Source organism: Stomoxys calcitrans, chromosome 2, assembly GCF_963082655.1.
Source record: "Stomoxys calcitrans chromosome 2, idStoCalc2.1, whole genome shotgun sequence".
Taxonomy (NCBI): domain Eukaryota; kingdom Metazoa; phylum Arthropoda; class Insecta; order Diptera; family Muscidae; genus Stomoxys; species Stomoxys calcitrans.
Genome location: NC_081553.1, coordinates 195,139,972 through 195,162,642, shown reverse-complemented (window position 1 = coordinate 195,162,642; position 22,671 = coordinate 195,139,972). Strand labels below are relative to the sequence as shown.

Below are 22,671 nucleotides of genomic sequence, written 5' to 3'. Positions count from 1 at the left end.
GGCTATTTGGGCAATGGAATGTGCTGTGCTCCATTTTCATAAAATAAATGAAACTTAAAGAAAAAAAGGATCATGGCACCCTTTTTCCCATGGTATATAAAAGTTGGCTGCTATTTTGGCTTTATTTATTTTTTTTTTTTGCACAAGCTGCGATAAATATTCAAAAAGCGTTGTATTCGCGTTAAAGGGTTTTACGTTTGACCATAAACACTTGAATAAATAGAAGACAAGCAGCTTATATCTGCCTTTTGATCCTTTGATTTTAAGGTTGTGCATAAAGGAAGAGGTGAAAAGAAATGCCGTGATTGTATGGCATTTGAAACAGGCTTCAATTAAGAAACATGCCTTTATTAAAGCTGAACAATTTTTTTATTGTTTTTTCTTTATGCTAAGTGTTTGGGTAACAGCAAAAAATATCAATCTTAGGCCTTAGGACTTCCCTATATATGGCACACACACACACTCAGAGATGTCGCCTTCAAACCTTAAGTTGCTGGTTGAAGCCGCTTCCGCAGGAAAAAAAGGAGCTTCATTCTGAAAAGTGATAAAGTGGTACTAATGCACATCCCCAGATATAAGGAAGTTAGGAGGTGTTCATCGAATGTATTATAAGGAACGGGCAGGGGAAAATAGTAACAGAAAGAAGGAAGTAAATGTTACCCAGCACCACTTTTTACTTACTTTAATTGGCTATGACAGAACATTTGTTCCACTAGCCGAACGTAGAATAGCCTTCCAAGTGCCTCGATCTTCTGCGCTCATTCTAAAATCTCTGACACCAAGTTTCGAGGTGTCTCCCACCACTTGATCTTTCCATCGAGCTTTTGGTCTTCCCGGTTTGCGTGTACCACCGTGTTTGTCTTCAAAAGACTTCTTTGCTGGAGCTTCTTCATCCATTCTGAAAACATGAACTAGCCAACGCAGCCTTTGTATTTTGATGCGTGTAGCTATGCTATCGTCGTCATACAGCTCGTGGTTCATATGTCGCCTATATTCTCCATTAACGCAAACTGGTTCATATATTTTACGAAGAATCTTTCTCTCAAATATCAGCACCACACTGGCTGGAATTTCTAGCTACGTTCTGTGTGGTGTTCATCATTATTACATGGAGCATAGCTGGAAGCTTCCGAGCGCATTCACAGGTTGCTTTATGCGGAGTAACTGTAATTGCAGTCGCGTACAATCAGCGGTATCGAGTAAAGAGACTCAGGGAGAGGCCATGCGGCACCGACTCTTGTTAAAATACCCAATGCCTATGATGCTGCATAGAACAAAACGAATCATTGGCGCGTTTTATAGCCAATGGCCATCACGTTCCTGCTGCCATCGGCCCTATAAAACGGAACGAGCTTGCTCATCTATAGTACCTCGACTAAGATCGCACCCCCACCCGCGAATGTAGCAACAACAACAGCAACTAGATGTCACCTTTTTATAAGAGAATATCAAGATATATGACTGGGAAGTGTTGGATGACCATAGCTTCTCTGATCATTGTTATATAAGTTTCAGCCTTGGAGAAAATACTCCAGAAGTGGTGCCACGGCTAAACAGAAAAAAGGCGGATTGGTATAAATTTCGTCACATGTTATGCACGGCTGCCCTTCTAGGCCTGAAAAGGAAGTTGAAACTTCCGAGAACATAGACATAATGTTCAAGCGGATCACAAAGGCTCTGAACGACTGGCTTGTGCTAGCATGTCCTAAAGCCAAAAAAATGGGAAAGCAACGACCACCCTGGTGGACCCCAGAACTGGTTGGTCTAAGGCAGGACGAAGGCCAAAAAAGGCTCCACACGATTGAAACGTCTATAAGGCTGAGCTTAAAAAATACAAGGGCGAGTTGAGAAAGGCTCAGAACAAATCCTGGGTGGAATTCTGCAGATACGTGTAGGATAAATCTAAAGCCTCTAGGCTAAGGAAGGTCCTATCCTCGAGACCTATTACAGTGAGATATATTCAGAGGTCAGAGAATCTATGGACAATGTCCGGTGAGGAAACAATAGAGCTACGCGTTGATATACATTTTCCGGGAAACTCTTCAACGGACACACAGCTCTGTACAAATGTGCCCTTCGCATGATCGGATGATCGAAAAGATACATGGTTGTTGTAGCCATATTTTCATATTTTGTTGTTGTTGTAACCACATTTTTGTGCCGCGGGTACAGGGTGGCCATTAGTTGTTTAAAGGTGCCAATAACTCGCCTTGTGATATCGACCATCATAGGCACTCAGTATTTGCGCAAGAGCCGGTGCCTCCCCACCTCTCACTGAGACTCTCCACTCGATACCGCTGATTGTCCGCGACTGCAGCTACAGCTACTCCGGATGGAGCATTCAACTATCCGCAACCTGCGGACGCGCCCGGTAGCTCGCTGCTAAGCTTCTCGTGACAACGATGAACACCACACAGATCGGACTTCAATGTTCCAGCTACTCCGGATGGAGCATTCCACTATCTGCAACCTGTGAACGCGCCCGGTAGCTCGCTGCTAAGCTTGACAACAACTAACACCACACAGATCGGACCTTAATATTCCAGCTTGTGTGGTGCTCCCAGGTATCCTGTGCCGGGATTTTTGTATGTGGAAGTTGCAAGTCCCGTAAGTGAGCAAGCTCGTTTCAGTCCATAGGACCGATTGCCGAGGGAATATTACTGCCATTCGTTATTTAAAGGTGCCAAAAACTCGCCTTGTCATATTGAATATCATTGGCACTCAGTATTTGAGCGAGAGTCGATGCTGCCCTGCCTCTCCTTGAAATATCCACGCGATACCGCGACTGCAATTGCAGCTTCTTCGTATACAAAGCATCCCATCATCCCCAACCTGAGGACGCGCTGAGCTTCTCTTAATGAGGATGATCAGCACACAAATCAGAGCTCAGAGTTACAACAAGTGTGGTGCTTATTGCCATCCCGTTCTGGGAGGTACAGATTACTACTGCAGCATACGAAGCATCCCACCATCCGCCACCTGAGGACGCGCTGAGCTTCTCTTAATGGGGATGATCAGCACACAAATCGGAGCTCAGAGTTATAACACGTCTGGCGCTCATGACCATCCCGTTCTGGGAAATACAGATTACTACTGCAGTGCTTGTCTCTGGGGCCAAGAGATGTTCATCGAGAGAGGCGCTGAATATTTTTCTCGGTGTTATGCTCCATATGTTGTGTATGTGGCTACAAGGATCTTCATGAGACAGGTTCATGGGGCTACTCGAACTTAGGTGAACTTGGTGATGCTGCGTAGCGGCATGCTATATGCGTCGCTACTGATTATATACCAAGGGAGTCCTTCCTTGTTAATGGGTCATTGTTGGAAATCGTTTGCCCCAAAAAGGAATCTCTAGGTTGATGGTACTCCGGCCTTCTCGGGACCTCTATATACACGAAAGAGTCTAAACTGGATAGGGAAACTGAAGCAGGATGTGCGTGAAGATAAATTCCAAATTTAAATAGCAGCGACACAAACCGTTTTGTTAACAGAGTGCGAGAGAGAGAGTGTAACAGAAGTATTAACAGAGTTCCATTTAGAGGTTACCAGAGTTCTTTTAATACTCAACAAAACCAAAAAACAAAACAAACAAAAAACAATTAAAACGCGTCTCTTGTTAATAGATTTCACTAAATAAACTCTCGAAAAAGTCGGAAAAAAGCCGAGAAAAGGATGAAATAAACTTGTTTTATTTGCATTTTGAAACATATTGACCCTAACAACCCGCAAAAATCACGTAAGAGATTATAGAGCACAGGGGTCACTAACGAAAATAATAGAAATATGTTAATATTGATCGATTTTTGCAAAGATTAGTAAAAAGAAACAAAAACTATCAAACTTTGGGGTTTAAAATCCATGCCTTAAACCAAAATTAACTGTGAGCTTTTCAACGAGTTAGCAGAGGCATAAACCGCTTTTATAACAGAGTGCGAGAGAGGGAGAGTAACAGAAGTATTAACAGAGTCCTATTTATGGGTAAGCAGAGCTTTTTTAATACTTAACAGAACCAAAAAACAATAGAAATGTTTCAGTATTTATCGTTTTTTGTCTTATTTGTTGTCTTTTGCCGAGCGAAAATTTACCACTCGAAGGCGAAAGATTTTTGTCCTATTAATTGTTCATCCTTAATGCTGAAGACTCTAGAGAGGTTGATGGAAATATAACTACGGGCAAAGATCCCTGGAGATCACCTGTCTCGGCAGCAGCATGCATATAGTAAAGTCCCCTGAAACAGCCCTTGACGACCTAGGGGCTTCATAGAAGGTTCTCTAGTTGTCTAGGAGCTGTAGATTCCTAGGCTTGCTTGGGATCTATAAATCTGAAAAGATGGGTCGGCAAAGGAACCATAAAAAGGTGTACTTTTTTCTCCAGTTTGGAATATAGTTGTGGGCTTGTTAAAGCGATCTTGTTGGTTCAATGGTAGGAACTAAAAACCTTCTTCCTTCTCCGATTCCAGTGATATCCCAATGGACGAAATCGTCTATGTGAGTCTGTGAGTCTAGTCTTAAGAGAAAATTTCTTGAATATTTAGACTTTAGAACAATTTTCCTTGAAATTTCGGCTAAAAAGGAAAATTCTTGAAAATGTTGTTCTTACACAGAATCGATTAAAAATGTTGGCTACATAATTTTTTTTTATTTGAAAATTTTGTCATTTTCTAAAAATTTTATTTTTCATTGCATCTTTGTCATGGGTCATTCACTTCTGCTTCTCTTTGTAAAGTTCTTCAAACAACTTTTGATAATCTCCCGTTTCATATGGCAACTTTTGCATGTTGCACCCTTTATGACTCAATTTTTACAACAAGACAAGAAGACATCTCATAATTTGTTATGCTACCACAGCAGACTACAACACCATTTGTGGCATATACATAAGTCGTATTTATGGCCTGTCCAATAGATAACTTAACCGAAAATATCCGTTGTTGCATTTTCTTCATGCTCTTACATCCGTATCGGCAAAATCGTTTCCATTCATAAAAATCATCACTTGCTGCATTCCGTTTTTTTTTTATCATACAGGGCAAAGGATCAGGCACTTTGGAACAGATACACACACACACACACACATGACAGCAGACAAATTAATAACACCACTCTCTGTGTTGTTAATTTATTGCCTTGATTTATTAAAGTATAATCCGTTATCACAATTTTGGTGTTTTTTGCTCCAGCAAGGGAGAGCAACAAAGCTTGGTCAGATAAGATACTGTTTCGCGTTATTAATTAAGCAGAAATGTTTGCAATGCACTGAAAGAAATTTTTAATTCTATATTGTGTGACAACAAACGTTTTCTATGAAAATTTGTCTGAGCAGAAAAATTTTCTATGAAAATTTGTCTGAGCAGAAAAATTTTCTATGAAAATTTGTCTGAGCAGAAAAATTTTCTATGAAAATTTGTCTGAGCAGAAAAATTTTCTATGAAAATTTGTCTGAGCAGAAAAATTTTCTATGAAAATTTGTCTGAGCAGAAAAATTTTCTATGAAAATTTGTCTAAGCAGAAAAATTTTCTATGAAAATTTGTCTAAGCAGAAAAATTTTCTATGAAAATTTGTCTGAGCAGAAAAATTTTCTATGAAAATTTGTCTGAGCAGAAAAATTTTCTATGAAAATTTGTCTGAGCAGAAAAATTTTCTATGAAAATTTGTCTGAGCAGAAAAATTTTCTATGAAAATTTGTCTGAGCAGAAAAATTTTCTATGAAAATTTGTCTGAGCAGAAAAATTTTCTATGAAAATTTGTCTGAGCAGAAAAATTTTCTATGAAAATTTGTCTGAGCAGAAAAATTTTCTATGAAAATTTGTCTGAGCAGAAAAATTTTCTATGAAAATTTGTCTGAGCAGAAAAATTTTCTATGAAAATTTGTCTGAGCAGAAAAATTTTCTATGAAAATTTGTCTGAGCAGAAAAATTTTCTATGAAAATTTGTCTGAGCAGAAAAATTTTCTATGAAAATTTGTCTGAGCAGAAAAATTTTCTATGAAAATTTGTCTGAGCAGAAAAATTTTCTATGAAAATTTGTCTGAGCAGAAAAATTTTCTATGAAAATTTGTCTGAGCAGAAAAATTTTCTATGAAAATTTGTCTGAGCAGAAAAATTTTCTATGAAAATTTGTCTGAGCAGAAAAATTTTCTATGAAAATTTGTCTGAGCAGAAAAATTTTCTATGAAAATTTGTCTGAGCAGAAAAATTTTCTATGAAAATTTGTCTGAGCAGAAAAATTTTCTATGAAAATTTGTCTGAGCAGAAAAATTTTCTATGAAAATTTGTCTGAGCAGAAAAATTTTCTATGAAAATTTGTCTGAGCAGAAAAATTTTCTATGAAAATTTGTCTGAGCAGAAAAATTTTCTATGAAAATTTGTCTGAGCAGAAAAATTTTCTATGAAAATTTGTCTGAGCAGAAAAATTTTCTATGAAAATTTGTCTGAGCAGAAAAATTTTCTATGAAAATTTGTCTGAGCAGAAAAATTTTCTATGAAAATTTGTCTGAGCAGAAAAATTTTCTATGAAAATTTGTCTGAGCAGAAAAATTTTCTATGAAAATTTGTCTGAGCAGAAAAATTTTCTATGAAAATTTGTCTGAGCAGAAAAATTTTCTATGAAAATTTGTCTGAGCAGAAAAATTTTCTATGAAAATTTGTCTGAGCAGAAAAATTTTCTAAGAAAATTTGTCGGACAACAACAAATATTTGACTTTGGTATTTCCTCTGAGGTTTGACTTGACTTGGATTGACTTTCTTATTGATATAAGCTGACTGCTGCACAATGTTTACTCTATCAAATATCTTTACCACAGCTTTATTTATAGCTGATTAAAATTTTCTCTTATTTCTTTTCAGAAAACAGTCTGGAACAAATAAAAACAGAGCGGGGCATTCGTTCACTCAGCATCACCCAACTCTAGACTTTATGGTCTTTATCTCAAAATAATGATTATCGCATAATCACAAATTTGGAAAGGTCGAAGATTCGTGATTCGCTCTTATCGGTATAATCAAAAATTATCACAAAATAATTTGTATCGATTATAAAAAAATGTTGAAATTATTGAGCAGACATTGTTGTCCACATACCAAAATATCAAGATCCGATACTTTCTCTAGAATAGCAAAGAAATTTTCTTTGAAATCTAAAAGATAGAATCACTTTGAACACATCTGGAGATTACATCACATCATATGCAAATGAAGGCACTTATGTCGGTAGTCCCATTTAAAAGAACTCATCAAAATTCATGCACATATACATCATTCCGAAAGTGCGATTCGAATCTCTTCATCTATTGGCACCAACTTCTTACATCTCATTTAAGCAATTCAATGCTTTTTAACTTCATGGACATTATTACGCTGGCAAAACTGTCACATAGAAGAGCACTGACGTTTATAGAAACGCTGCTCTGTGATTGATTTGATATATTTTTGGATAATGCCTTTAATACAAGAAATAATCAACAATAACAACAACAACAATAATAATAATAATCTTGTCAATAACAACAACAACAACAACAATAGCAGTAGTTCCAAAGAAATCAGTCTCATCAATCCAGCTGACAGTAACAACAAGAATCTCAATACACAAAATCTCGATATCCAAGGTATCGGCAAAGTCATCAACATCAAGGACATGCACAAAAACGTTTCAGTTCAAGTTGATGGTGATTTTGCTCTCTTACTGCCTCGTGGAGTTTATGAAATACAAAAAATGGAACCTCGATCGAAGATACGGACAATTACCGCAATTTGCCTTTTTCTGGCTATAGCCGGCATCATTGGTTTTGGATATTTTTGTCAAGATCAGGTAAGTGGGTTAAGAAACATAAAAAAAAGTTCGGCCGGGCCGCGTTTTGGGACTCTTTAAGTTCTGCCCTATCATATTTCTGCGAATTTAGGTACAAATTGCAGTTTATAGGGTCTAATTGGAAGTTTATATGGGAGCTATGTCAGGTTATGGAGCGATTTGCACCGTACTTGGCACGGTTATTGGAAGTCAAAACAAAAATTTCACCCAAATCGGATAACAACTGCGGCTTCTATGTTCTCAAGACGTCTAATCGGCAGATCGGTTTATGTGGGAGTTGTATCAAGTTAAAATTTGAGTCGGACCGCACTTGACACGGCGAAAAGAAATAAGGCCCCAATGCAATAAAGCCCCAAACGGAAAACGAAATAAACACTCAAAAATGGGGCTTTATCTCATTATCCCAAAATTAACAAGTAAAAAGTCGCTAAGTTCACCACCACCTTTCATTAAAATCAGGTGAAAATAGCATACCTTATGTCCCATAACAGTTATATCGAAATATGTTTCGATTTTGACCAAATACTAATAATTACAAGTCATTGTTCAATCGTGTATAACAAAATATTGGTCTTTTTAGTAAATATCTAAAAATAAACCGATCTGAACCATATATGACACGGATGTCGAATAGCCTAACATAAGTCACTGTGTCAAATTTCCGTGAAATCGGATTATAAATGCATCTTTTATGGGGGCAAAACTTTAAATTGAGATATCTGTCTACATGGCAGCTATATCCAAATCTGGACCGATTTGGGCCAAGTTGCAGGAAAATGTCGAAGAGCCTAACACAAATCACTGTCCCAAATTTGGGCGAAATCGGACAATAAATGCGCCTTTTATGGGCTCAAAACCTTAAATCGAGAGATCGGTCTGTATGGCAGCTATATTCAAATCTGAACCGATCTGAGCCAAATTGATGAATGATGTCAAAAAGCGTAACACAACTCACTGTCTCAAATTTCAGCGACATAGGACAATAAATGCGCCTTTTATGGCCCCAAAACCTAAAACCAAGAGATCGGTCTATATGGCAGCTATATCCGAATCTTTACCTAACTGTGCCATATTGCAGAAGTATGTCATGGGGCTCAACTTAACTCACAGTACCAAATTTCGACGACATCGGACAATAATGCGCCTTTTGTAGGTCCAAAACCTTAAATGGAGAGAACGGTCTATATGGCAGCTGTATCCAAATCTAAACCGATCAGAGCCAAATTGACAAAGGATGTCAAAGGGCTTAACACAACTCACTGTCTCAAATTTCAGAAAAATCGGATAATAAATGTGGCTTTTATGGGCCTAAGACCCTAAATCGGAGGATCGGTCTATATGACAGCTATATCCAAATCTGGACAGATCCGGGACAAATTAACGAAGGATGTCGAAGGGCCTAACACAACTTACTGTTCCAAACTTCGTCGAAATCGGACAATAAATGCGCCTTTTATGGACCCAAGACCCTATATCGAGAGATCGGTCTATATGGCAGCTATATCCAAATCTGAACCGATCTAGGTCAAATTAACGAAGGATATTGAAGGGCCTAACACAACTCACTGTCCCAAATTTCAGCAAAATCGGATAATAAATGTGGCTTTTATGGGTCTAAGACCCTAAATCGGCCGATCGGTTTATATGGGGGCTTTATCAAAATATAGACCGATATAGCCCATCTTCGAAGTTAACGTGCTTATGGACAAAAAAAGAATCTGTGCAAAGTTTCAGCTCAATATCTCTATTTTTAAGGACTGTAGCGTGAATTAAACTGACTGACGGACAGATGGACGGACATGTCTAGATCGTCTTAGATTTTTACGCTGATCAAGAATATATATACTTTATAGGGTCGGAAATGCATATTTCGATGTGTTGCAAACGGATTGACAAAATGAATATACCCCCATCCTTCGGTGATGGGTGTAAAAATGAAATAAGGCCGTAACAAAATGATGAAAAACACCCCAAATTGAAATGAAAAAAGGCCCCAATTTTTTGGGCTTTATTTCATATAAAATAAACCCCCAATAAATGGCAATAGTTAATTAATCTTTTGCTCCCTGTATGACTCTTCAATTAAAGCAAAATGAAATAAAGCCCCACAAATTAGGTTTAGGGTTTAGTTTCGTTTCCAAAAACTTTGGGGTCTTATTTCATATGAAAATAAGCCCCAATTTCTAAAATCAGAGTCGCAAAAAATTAAATAAAGCCCCAAATATCATTTATTTTGTTTCATGTATAAACGTTTTGGACCTTATTTCTTTTTCCGTTTGGGACTTTATTGCATTGGGGCCTTATTTCGTACCGCCCTTGGCACAGTTGTTTAAAGTCATAATAAAACTCTCCGTGCAAAATTTCAGCCAAATTGGATAACAATTACGGTGTCCAGGGGCTCAAAATGTCAAATCGGGAGAACGGTTTATATGAGGGCTATATATATTTATGAGCCTATCTGGGGGAAATTCGGCGTGGGTGGTGGATAATATAAACGTACTTTGCATACGAAATTTCAGCCAAATCGGACAAAAATGTAGGCTTCTATCGGCTGAAGAAGTCAAATCCGCAGATCGGCTTATATGAATAATATGTCAGATTAACGACCGAATTGGATCGTACTTTCCACGTATGTTGAGAGTCAAAACAAAAGTCTCTGTGCCGTATTTCAGCTAAATCGGATGTAAATTTAGGCTTCTGGGAGCTTAGGTTGGGTTTAAAAAAAAGGGTGCAGATATTTATTTGCCCCATCCCACTATAGACATACACCTAGCCCCAGTAATGGGCTTGTTGTGCGCTCTAAAAACTAAAAAGTAGCCTGGAAAAAGAAGATGTTAAGTTAGGAATTCCGTGCTACTTAAGAAATCCTTAATTGCTTTACATACCACTCCCCTAAGTTGGTTTATGTATGGTATGGTGTCGCCAACGGTATCTGTTAGCCGCGAACGCCGGGCAATGACATAGGAAATGCTCCAACGTCTCATCATCTTCCCCACATGCCCTACACATGCCATCACTTGACGCGCCGATTTTACATAAGTGAACTCGTAGTCCTATGTGTCCCGTTATGACACCAAAAGCTATACTGACCCCCTTTTTACTTCCTTTCAGTAATAGCCTCATCCTCTCACGATCCGGATTACCCCATAGTAGTTTCGCCGTCCTACCTACTGTTTCGCTGTACTGTTTGTCGCCCACGCCCTTATATTGGACGGTATCGATCCGAAAGTTTTCGGGTTTACCAAGTTTATCGACAGCCTTTTTTTTCTCCGGCCTTCACTGCTAAATCGTCTGCTGTTTCATTCCCCCTTACTCGCACTCGACCTCAAGTGTCGTCTCAGGTATCATCAGAAATCTCTTCCCTTCCTTCCAGGTTTCCTACCGCTGAAAATTATTTCTGATGGTCTCGCCAGGATTCGAACCCAGGCGTTCAGGGTCATAGGCGGACATGCTAAGCTCTGCGCTACGGTGGCCTCGGATCGGACTGCGTCGACCCGAAAGGATTCGGGTTGACCAAGTTTATCGACGCCAGTTCTCTGGCCTTCACTGCCAAATCTTCCTTTCATTCCGTAATGGCCGGCATCCAAACGATGCGGATTTTTCCATTCTCAAAAAAGGCGTTAATCTCCTTCTTACACTGCAAGACTGTTCCTAAACTTACCGTTCTGATACTTATTACCCTTATGACAATATGACTGTCCTTAAAGACGTTCACACTCGACGTCTTCGCGTGGTGTGGTACTAACACATCTTGCATTCCGTGATCGCTGGATTTCTAACTGCAGAACCGTATTATGTTCAGGCAGTCTAAAACAGATCTCAGTCCCTGGGTTCTTAATGTAGACCCCCAGGCTCACTCTGTCCCCTAGCTTCGATCCATCCGTGTAACATTATCTTTCAAATGGCAATTCTAGGGTCCCGTCAGTCCAAGAGTGTGACCCTGGCATCAGTGCCTTGCACTCGACCTGAAGTTACGTCTCAGGTAGCCGATCAGAAACCCCTTACCTTCCTTCTAGGTTTCCTATCGTCGCCTTTATTATACCGCAATTGTATGAGCTGCTCTCATCCTCAATCCATTCTCCCATCGCCTTAAGTCTCATAGCCGCAGTGGCTGCCTTACATTTAATCTGTATATCAATGGGTCGGATATAGTCTCCAGTGCCCTAGTGGGCGTGGTCCTCATCGCTCCGTCTATGCCAAGACGACATGTTCTTTGAATCTATTGTATGGTCCTTTCGATGTACTTTTTCTCCATAGAAGTCTACCAAACTACTGAGGCGTAAGTAAGGAGACTAATACTTACTTATTACGCTCATGTAGAGTCAGTAGACTATCCTTGGATTCGGGCTCCATTTCGAGCCTACGGCTCGTTTACTTGGTGGCCAATATCTGTGAGCCTTTTCAGTACGCTCCTGAATGTGAAACTCCCAAATCAGTTTCCTATCCAAGATCACACCTAAGTATTTGATTTTGTCAGACATCGAAAACGTCTTATCGAGGGAACGTGGTGCGTTACATTGGCCCACCTTCGTCTTCCTCGTGAACAGTCATATTTCAGTCTTCTCTGGGTTAACATTGAGACCTTTGGGTCTAGTCCAGTTATATGCCATATGCAAGACCTCTTCGGTCCTTCTGCATAGCTGGTTCGGATCCTTACCTCTTAGAAGTATTATAACATCGTCTGCGTAGCATCAGACTCAAATTCATCCTTAGTCAGCATCCGTGATAGTTCATTTATGGTGGTCACCCATGGGAGTGGCGATAAAATGCCTTCCTGTGACGTGCTTTGTGTCACTTTCTCCCTTATATTTATGCCATGGGACACACAATTTATCCCGCTGTTCTTTAGCATATGGTTTATCCAGTCTCTAAGGAACGGATCCACCCGATACTGGTCTAAGAATTGGATCGGTGTGTCGCTCCGCACACTGCTAAAAACCCCCTCGATGTCAATGCATATCGCCAGGGTGTACGTTTTGGCATCGAAGGATTCTTCTATTTTATGCTCCACCGCGTGCAAGGCAGTCTCCACCGACCTCCCCCTGACATAGACATTCTGTTTGTATTTGAGCAGTTCGCTGGAAGTCCTACTCTTTATCATGGTGTCCACAATACGTTCCATGGTTTTGAGTAGAAAGGACGTAAGGTTTATAGGTCTATAGGCCTTTGCTGTCGCATAACTTGCCTTGCCGGGCTTGGGTATAAATACCACCCTAGCCTCTTGCCAAGCTTTCGGAGTATATGCAAGTCCCGGGCACGCTGTGAAAATATTGGTCAGGTGGGGCTTCAGATAGTCTGCCTCTTTCGGTGGTAACGCCGGAAATATTCCAACACTTACTTACTATGCCATGTTATATAATTTGTTGCTTATCATGTATTAGCAGAAGCATTGGCGACGACTAGATGTCATAACATGGTATAACATGACATAACCTTGTCGTATTTTGTCTTTTTAAAGTAGCTTCCAATTCAACACCTAATATCAATGTTAGACCCTGTTAGACGGTTTTGGCATCGAAGGATTCTTCTATTTTATGGATAACCTCGTGCAGGGCGGTCTCCACGGAACTTCCCTTGACATAGGCATGCTGTTTGTATTTGAGTAGTTCGCTGAATGTCCCACTCTTTATCATGGTGTCCACAATACGTTCCATGATTTTGAGTAGAAAGGACGTAAGGCTTATAGGTCTATAGGCCTTTGGTGACGCATAACTTGCCTTGCAGGGCTTGGGTATAAATAACACCCTAGTCTCCTGCCAAGCTTTCGGAGTTATGAAAGCCCCGGGCACGCTGTGAAAATATTGGCTAGGTTGGGCGCCAGATAGTCTGCCTTTTTCGGTGGTAACGCCGGAAATATTCCAACACTTTTACTTACTATGCCATGTCATATAATTTGTTGCATATCATATATTGGCATAAGCATTGGTGACGACTAGATGTCATAACATGGTATAACAAGGTATAACATGGTATAACATGGTATAACATGGTATAAGATGGCATAACATGGTATAACATGGTATAACATGGCATAACATGGTATAACATGGTATAACATGGTATAACATGGTATAACATGGCATAACATGGTATAACATGGTATAACATGGCATAGCATGCCATAACATGGTATAACATGACATAACATGACATAACTTTCCATAACATTCCATAACATTATCATATTTTGTCTTTTTAAAATGGCTTCCAATGCAACCTAAGATAAATGTTAGACCCTAGACTTTTCAGCCACTGTGTTAATATATAATCTTTAATATACTTTGAAAGTTTTCCGTCATATGTAAATATTCCCATACTTTGTTATGCAAGTATTTCATGGAACTCATAAAACAGAATTAATTGTGTTGTTTTTCTTTTAAATCATTTACGGACCACAATTACTAATTGCTTTGCCTTAGTGTTAAATGATTTTATTTTGCAATTAATTTATAATGACCTTAGCCGGTTCAAAGTAGGGCATTTGCTCTGTAATTGATATCAATGAAATGAGATATCATTTGCAAAGACCAAGTATTGATGGGAGTATTAAAATTCATTATTAGCTAGTTACAAAATAAGATTAAAATTATTCGAATGGTGCTAAAATTCTTTTAATTAAATTTCAATTCAAATGTATTTATAAAAAAACACACACACACACACGCACACTCACACTCACACACCCAGGGCAATTAAGATCCCAAAAATCCCCAAGCACCAACTAATTCAATATTTTATTTTATGCCTCAACTATAATAGACACAAACAAACCATTCGATTGAAATTGCCAGTGCATTTGTCAACAAATCGGATATCATATCAACATCTGTGCTGAAAAATAAATCTAAATTTATTGGCCTTTGAGAGGGGTGGATTACTAATGTGTTAATTGATGTTATGTGCAAAATGCTTCAATTTTTTTTTTTTTGGTTGATATCGCCAAAATGCTGTATGGCACACTATAGTGGAGATTGTGAATATTTATATTGTAATTGGTTTGATTTTATTTGATCATTTAATAAATGATACTACGAGTTCATACTCCATTTCAATTGAAACATGCGGTATTTGATTTTAGGAAAAATTTGCAATTTCATAGATGGCTAGATAAACATATGGAAGATTTTGTAGTAGTTTGGTTGCTGGCTAACAAACGGGTAAAATGTTGTTGAGTTATCTAAAATTGGACAACTCTTAATTGAAAACCAGTAAAAAGGTAATAAGTTCGGTTGGGCAGAACTTTGCATACCCACCAGCTCCGATATATATAACCAGATTTGGTCAACATCCGGTGAACATGCACCACTTATAAACTCGTAGCAGCTACTTATACCGAAATATGTTTCGATACGAACTCTCTTATGGCCCGTTTACCTCGGAAGATCTGTATTCATGACTACTATATTCCAATATGGATCAATCTGGACCATATTGTCCACCATTGTCGTAGGGTGTAACACAGCTCTTTTTTTGATTTTAATTGGCTATGACAGAATATTTGTTCCACTAGCCGAACGTGGAATAGCGTTCCAAGCGCCTCAATCTTCTGCGCTCATTATAAAATCTCCGACACCAAGTTTCGAGGTGTCTCCCACCACTTGATCTTTCCATCGGGTTTTTGATCTTCCCGGTTTGCGTGTACCACCGTGTTTGCCTTCAAAAGACTTCTTTGCTAGAGCTTCTTCATCCATTCTATCAACATGACCTAGCCAACACAGCCGTTGTATTTTGATGCGTGTAACTATGTTATCATCGTCATACAGCTCGTGGTTCATACGTCGCCTATATTCTCCGTTAACGCAAACTGGTCCATATATTTTACGAAGAATCTTTGTCTCAAATACTCCAAGCACTGCTTCATCTGCTTTCACAAGTACCCATGCTTCAGAACCATATATCAGCACGGGTAGTGTCAGTGTCTTGTATAGTGTAAGCTTCGTCTGTCGGGAGGTGGCCTTGTTTCTAAACTGCTTACTTGGTCGAAAATAGCATCTGTTTGCCAGTATTATTCTTCGCTTTATCTCAAAACTGGTGTCATTCGTTTCGGATATGGCGATGCCGAGGTAGATAAAGTTACTGACTATCTCAAAGTTGTGGTTCGCAACTTTCTCCATTTTCTTTTTCTGCTCGGTTGTGCAAGACTTTGTAACACAGCTCACTGTGCCAAAATTCAACGAAGTTGGGTTATAAACGTGACTTTTATGGGTCCAGTAACTTGAATCGTAAGATTGGTTTATGTCGCAGCTATATCCAGATACATTTTGGCTACGGTTGTCGACAGACCTAAAAAACACATCTCGCAGTACCAATTTTCAACGAAATCTTCTAATAAATATAGCTTTTATGGGCCTTAGACCCCAAATCGGCAGACATATAGGAGGGCTATATAAGGATGTAGTCCGATATAGCCCATCTCAGAGCTTAACCTGCCTATGGACAAGAAAATAATCTTTCCAAGCCAAATACAGTCCTATTTGAATCAACCGACTACACATATCGAGGGGCCTAGCACAACCCACTTCGCCATTCCGATGAAATCGGCTAATTAATAATGCTTTGATGGGCCTTAGACCCCCAATGGGCAGATAGGTCTATATTATACATATACATTGATGTATAATAATCAATATATAGTCCGATATAGCCCATCTCCGAACTTATCCGTCCTATGGACAATAAGAGAATCTTTGCAAAGTTTCAGCCCAATGTCCCTATTTTTATACCCTCCCCCAAAGGATGGAGCCTACGAATTTCGTCATTCGGTTTGTAAGTGTTCTTCCACGCTTGTTCTTCCATTACGCAGCCTTTTCAACTTTGTCTAACGTGCGGGAGTCTTCTCGACGCGTTGGAAGGTTGCGAACGTTCAGCCATTAACCAAGAAGGGTGAGGCGAACAACCCTGCGAGTTACCGGCCAATTGCGATATGCTCCGCTCTCTCCAAGGTTATGGAGAGCATGATTAATCACGATATTGTGAGGTATTTATAGTCTAATGGCCTTTTTAGCGACCTACTGTTGGTCTGTTGGGTTCCGCAGAAATCGCTCTACGGGCGAGCTCTTGGCACTTTTGTCGGAACGTTGGAGTCGTTCAATCCACCAGTTTGGTGAGATTGAGGTTGTGGCTTTGGATATCTCCAAGGCATTTGATTGGGTCTGGCACGGTGCACTTCTATCAAAGCTTGTCGCATTTGGTGTCGGTAATGGCCCCGTTCGAGTCGTTATAGATGGGTTCTCATCCAATGTGCATAAATTGACCGAAGGTGTACACCAGGGCTCTGTTCTTTCTCCTTTGTTTTTTTTTCATCAACGATCTGTTGAGCCAAATATCGAATCCGATCTACTCATTTGTGGATGACAGTAATCTCTGTCATTCTTACTCATTCGACTATAAGCCGAGTCTTCCAGAGAAAAAAGACAAGAGGCTGGTCAAATAAATCGAGTAGATTTTAATGCAAAGAAGACTCATCGCTTTTTGTTGTCACACGAACGATTCGCTGACCCATTACTATCATCTTTGTCTATAGATGTTGAGCAATCAAAAGCTCTTAATGTTCTGGGCATGAAAATTCGAAGTGATGTCCGTTGGGCTAAACATATAATATTTGAAGTGTCGAAAGAAGCATTCAAGTGTTTGGGCTTCCTTAAACGGTGTAAGAATTACTTCACACCTTCTGATCTTCTTAACATCTTCGGCCTCCTTCATAAGGCCGAAAATGGAGTACAACTCACATGTATGGGCTGGAGCTTCAAAATCATCCCTGGAGCTACTGTACCGTGTATAGAGCAGAGCGATGGCATTGATTGGGGACAGTAGGGTATCCAACTCTATTGCCTCCCTTGAACATCGTCGCAATGTGGCTTGTTTGGCGTCGTTCTATCGGTACTTTCATATCGGTACTCCTCCAATTCCTAATTTCCGTTCGCCAACACAATGCACTGTATTCATAGGGGACATTCCCTGCGTGCCGCACCCCCTACACATAGTTCCAAAGGTATTAGATCGAGTATGAAAATAAGCGTTTTCATAGCTGCGCTCCCCCTTGCTTCTTAGGAGAAGACCGCTGCTGTGTCATGTTGCATATTTTCAATCATTCTGCGGAGGTCACAGTAAGAGGCCGGGCGTCACCAGCTCTTGCATAAATACTGAATGTCTGTGATACTCGATATGACAGGGCAATTTATTGGCGCCTTTAAAAAATGTTCCCTTGGCGATCGGTCTTAAGGACGAGAACGAGCTTGCTCATCTCAGGAGCTTGAAGAAGATCACTATTTCCTCATGGCAATATGGCTACAAAAACAATAACAAAAATTGGCCAAACCATCGCCATAAACCTCCAGACATGTATTGACCGCCCCGGCCGAAGCGACAGAAGTAGAGCCCATTCAGTACCTTTTGATTCTTCCCTGGGCGTTTTTTATCCAGTTCAGTTTATGATCAAGAATCACGCGCCAGGTACTAGGACTCCGGAGAGAGTCCAGGTCAGGCCCCCTCAAAACGCTCAGGTGATAAGTACCACCACATTTCCTGGCGAAAAATACAGCCTCAGTCTTTCTGGGGTTTACGCCAAGCCCATTGAACCAATTAGACAGTTTCCTTATCGCTTCCTTAAGAGGTCTGCAAAAAAGAGAGAAGGCGACCACCCACCATAAAGACGACTTCATACGCTTAGGCAACCACCTGCATTCTTTACTCCTCGATCCTCCCCCTGAGGATCCCATTGCTAGCTAAAGGGTCTTCTTGCAAAGTTCATCTAGTCACAATCTTCCGGTTCGAGCCCTCCACTAGTGATGGGTTAATAATTCTGCTTTTCATCATCCAGCGACTTTATACGCTTAGGCAAGCACCTGCATCCTTTGAACCTCGGAGAGCCTGAGGATCCCATTCATAGCTAAAAGACCTTCTTGCAGAATAAGTTTGTTCGAAGTGACTACCGAGTGATGCAGATTAATTCCTTGATCCCTTGACTTCGAGAGTCCATCCCACATACAGCGTTCCGAGTACTCGTCAATCAATGCATTCAGTATCAGGCCACCGCTGTTTGTTAAGGTTTTGTTATGATAAAATTTCTCACCTTTGTGGACAAAGCCCGACGTTCTTCTTTAGCAGTTCGGACTTCAGGATCCATGCCTTGCTAATAGGCAGTTCAGGCATCAACATAACCTTGTGTTTTGCCCCTGACCTGTGGAATCAACTCACCCAATCTCCCAATACAAGAATTCCATTGATTTTTCGTTTGTGGAAGTGAAAGCTTTGACTGTATTTCTAGTGCGCTCCGTCAATCTTATTAACCTATACCAGAGCATCAAATTGACCAGCTTTGCGTCCAGCATTTTTCCTAGTTGTTGGAATCAGATAGTGGGCGCGATTACGATTCTTCAGAACTGATCTTGATGACGCAGTCTAATCAGAACGAAATCAGTATAGCAGTAACCTTGTTTAAGAACAACGAGGCAGTAGAAGCCGATGGATTGTCAGCAAAACATTTTAACGACGGAATCGATACGCTGAAATGTCATATGCGTTAATTCTTCTGCATAATCTAGCTGTACGAATAAATGCCCAACGGTTGGAGCCTCAACGGAACATAGTGTCCGTACACAAGAAAGGAGCCAAGAGAGTTTGTGTCAAATACAAAGAAATAAGTCTCCTTTTCATCACAAACCAAATACCTTCGGGAATACTGTATAGGAGAAAAAATCTCAAGTGAGGGAGATAATTGGGCCCTATCAATGGGACTTTAGACCTGATAAATCCCCTATTGATCAGATATTCACACTACGCCAAATCCTGGAAATTTCCCAAACGAAACTGATTCACTAGGTGCGGATCGGGAGGTGTAGCGCCTATAGTGATGAAAAAAAATCCCTACATTCACTAAGTTTCTTTGGTTTGTTTCCCATACCTATAGATAATTTTTTTCTCACCCATATACAAATGTAAATCTACCTGTGTAAATTTTCATTTGGAAATTGAAAACCTCAAATGATTGGTTTTATTCAGGGCTTACAATAATGAAAATCAGTAACAAGCATAAAAAAGCAACATACAAACAACACAAAAGTGAGAATATGGCATAAAACCTTTCATATAGTTTGTGGCTATCATCGAACAACAATAAAAACAAAACAAAAAGCAATTTAAAATCATTGAATTGTACGATATATGATTTGTGTAAACCGCACAAACACAAAAGATCCATAGATGATGCCATTAATTAAATGGATTTTAAATGTATTTAGTTGTTACAGTTTTGTTGCTTCTTCAACTTGCCCAGCATGGGCAAGAGCCGAGCCATTCATTAGTCCATGCGTGTGTAGCGTCGAGGCGATTGTTTGGGTGCGTTTTATTATCTGCTCTGCTTTGACACCTCTCGAATGCAACCAAATGTTCAAAATATTCCAAAAAACAAAAAAAAAAAAAAGAAAAACTGGGAGTAGGAGGCGACACGTAACAAATTTGAAAAATTTATGCGCATACCAATTAGTAAAGCAACATATATCCAATTCAATGGCTTATAAAGTTTTACCAAAGTGTATCATGTGCCAAAGGGTGTTTTGTTTATTTTTTGAGTGATAGAAATTTGCCGAACAAAAATTAAATACAGGTGGTGGCCATAGCCCACAGGCGAAGTTTGATTTATTTAGCAATACGAAGAGTTAAGGGATTGAAAAACGCGCCCGCGTTTTTTGTCCAGAACACAACTCTGTCTTCAAGCTCAACGGATAGAGGCTACCTATCCTCAACAGATGACAAAGATGGCTGACACCAAGTGAAGGAAAGCGTCCGCGATTGTGCTGGACTAGGGACTAAAATTGGCTTGAGTCTACATAAATCACCATTGATTCTTGAAATTTGTACTTACTGGTAAAAGAAAATCAACCCTGCTCCTGAAGAGTTGCCCTTTATTCTGTGTTTTCATATTGAGAGGAGTAAAATATTTTTAGAAACTACGATCAAATACTGAGCTAAAGAATTTTTCATAGGAATAAGCTAGAATCGGGATTTTCTGCCAAGAACTCACGTAAATGAACCAAATTTCGTAAATCATAATCGCTAGAAAAATAGTTCTTGCGTTATTTAATCACTCTAAGTTATAGAAATCGCGCATCCTTTTTTAAATAAATAACGCGTTAAAAATTTATGACGCGTTTTTTAAATCATCAACGCGATGAAAATGGTGCTCGTATAATTATTAACGCAATATAAATCATGCTCACGTTTTTTAATCATAAAACGATCAAAACCGCGTTCACATTCTTTTATCACAAAGAAGAAAAATTATGGCTCTCGTGTTTTTAAAATTAAAGCGATAAAAAAACGCTTACGCGTTTTTTAAATCACCAAAGCTCACGTTTTTTAAATCACCAACGCTCGCGTTTTTTAATCAATAGCTCGTGATATTTCAAATCTTGCTCGCTTTTTTGATCACAAACGCGATAAAAATCGCTGACGCGTTTTCTATATCATCAAAGCGATGAAAGCCGTGCTCACGTTTTTAAAATCACCAACGCAATAAAAATCGTGTTTGCGTTTATTTCTCGTAAATCAAAAAAAAAATCGAACTCACGTTTTTTGAAATCACCAACACGATTCATAAAACTTTAACGTTTTTTAAATCACTAACGCTATGAAGTCATTATTTATGCGATAAAAATCGCGTTCACATTTTTTAATCACAAATGTGACAGAAATCGCTCTCGCTGTTTTTAAACACAAACGCCATAAAAATCGGTATTGTTTTTTTTCCTCAAGGCGATAAAAATCGTGCTCGCGTTTGTTTCAATCAACAACGCGACAAATTTGCTTACGCGTTTTGTTAAATGACCAATGTCATAAAAGTCGAGCTCAGGTTTTTTATTCATAAAAGCGACAAAAATCGCATTCCCACTTTTTGAAAATCGCCGACGCGACGGAAGTCGCCCCCACATTTTTTATACCCTCCACCATAGTCATTCCGTTTGCAACACATCGAAATATCCATTTCCGACCCCACCATAAGACGATTCAACGATGTCCGTGTGTCTGTCCGTCCGTTAGATGCAATCACGCTACAGTTTTTAAAATTTGAGATATTGAGTTAAAATTTTGGACAGACTCGTATTTCTTCTATACGCAGGTTAAATTCTGAAAGGGGTCAATTCAGACCATATTTGAACATAGCTGCCATTTAGGCCAATCTGACGATTTAGGATTTTAAGCCTATAACAGGCGCATTTATTATCCGATTTCACCAAAGTTTGGCATAGTGAGTTAAATTACGACCAACGATATCCTAACCAAAAATGGTCCAGATCAGAACATATTTGGATATAGCTGTCATATAGACCGATCTGTCAATTTAGGGTCTTAGGCCTATAACTGGCGCATTTTTTACCCGACGTAACTGAAATTTGGACCAGTGAGTTGTACCAAGACTCCCAACATCTGTCCCGAATATATATAGACATAGCTGCCATAGAGACCGATCTTCAGCAGTAGGGTCTTAAGACCATAAAACAGGCATTTATTCTCCGATTTTGCTGAAATTTGAAACAGTGAGTTGCACAAGGGGGCCTTGACTTCTGACCTGATTTTGGTGTATATTGGTCCATGTTTACATATAGCTGCCATATAAACCGATGTGCCAATTTAAAGACTTAAGCCTGTAATAAGCGCATTTATTACCCGATTTCGCTGAAATTTGAAACAGTGAGCTGCTTAAAGACTGCCGCCATCCAACTCAAATATGGTCCATATCGGACCATATTAAGATAGCTAAAGATCGATCATCCGATTTAGGTCTTAATCTTATAAACGGGCTAGCTGTGGTATGGTCTTAGCTATGTAATAAGATGTGGGTTAGCGAAGCTGGACTAAAATGTC

The 22,671-nt window shown here is 39.4% G+C and overlaps 1 protein-coding gene across 6 annotated transcripts in view; it reads left to right on the top strand.

Moving 5' to 3' along the window:
* The window catches only part of LOC106086560 (heparan-sulfate 6-O-sulfotransferase 2), a 425,451-nt gene that overhangs the window by 61,814 nt on the left and 340,966 nt on the right, over positions 1 to 22,671 (top strand). For 5 of the 6 annotated variants that reach the window (XM_059362371.1, XM_059362372.1, XM_013251288.2 and 2 more), the window contains exon 2: positions 6,846 to 7,809. In XM_059362371.1, coding sequence (XP_059218354.1) covers positions 7,435 to 7,809 — 375 coding nt within the window. In that variant the 5' untranslated portion in view covers positions 6,846 to 7,434. The remainder of the gene's footprint in view (positions 1 to 6,845; positions 7,810 to 22,671) is intronic. The other variant, XM_013251290.2, reaches the window with a different exon arrangement.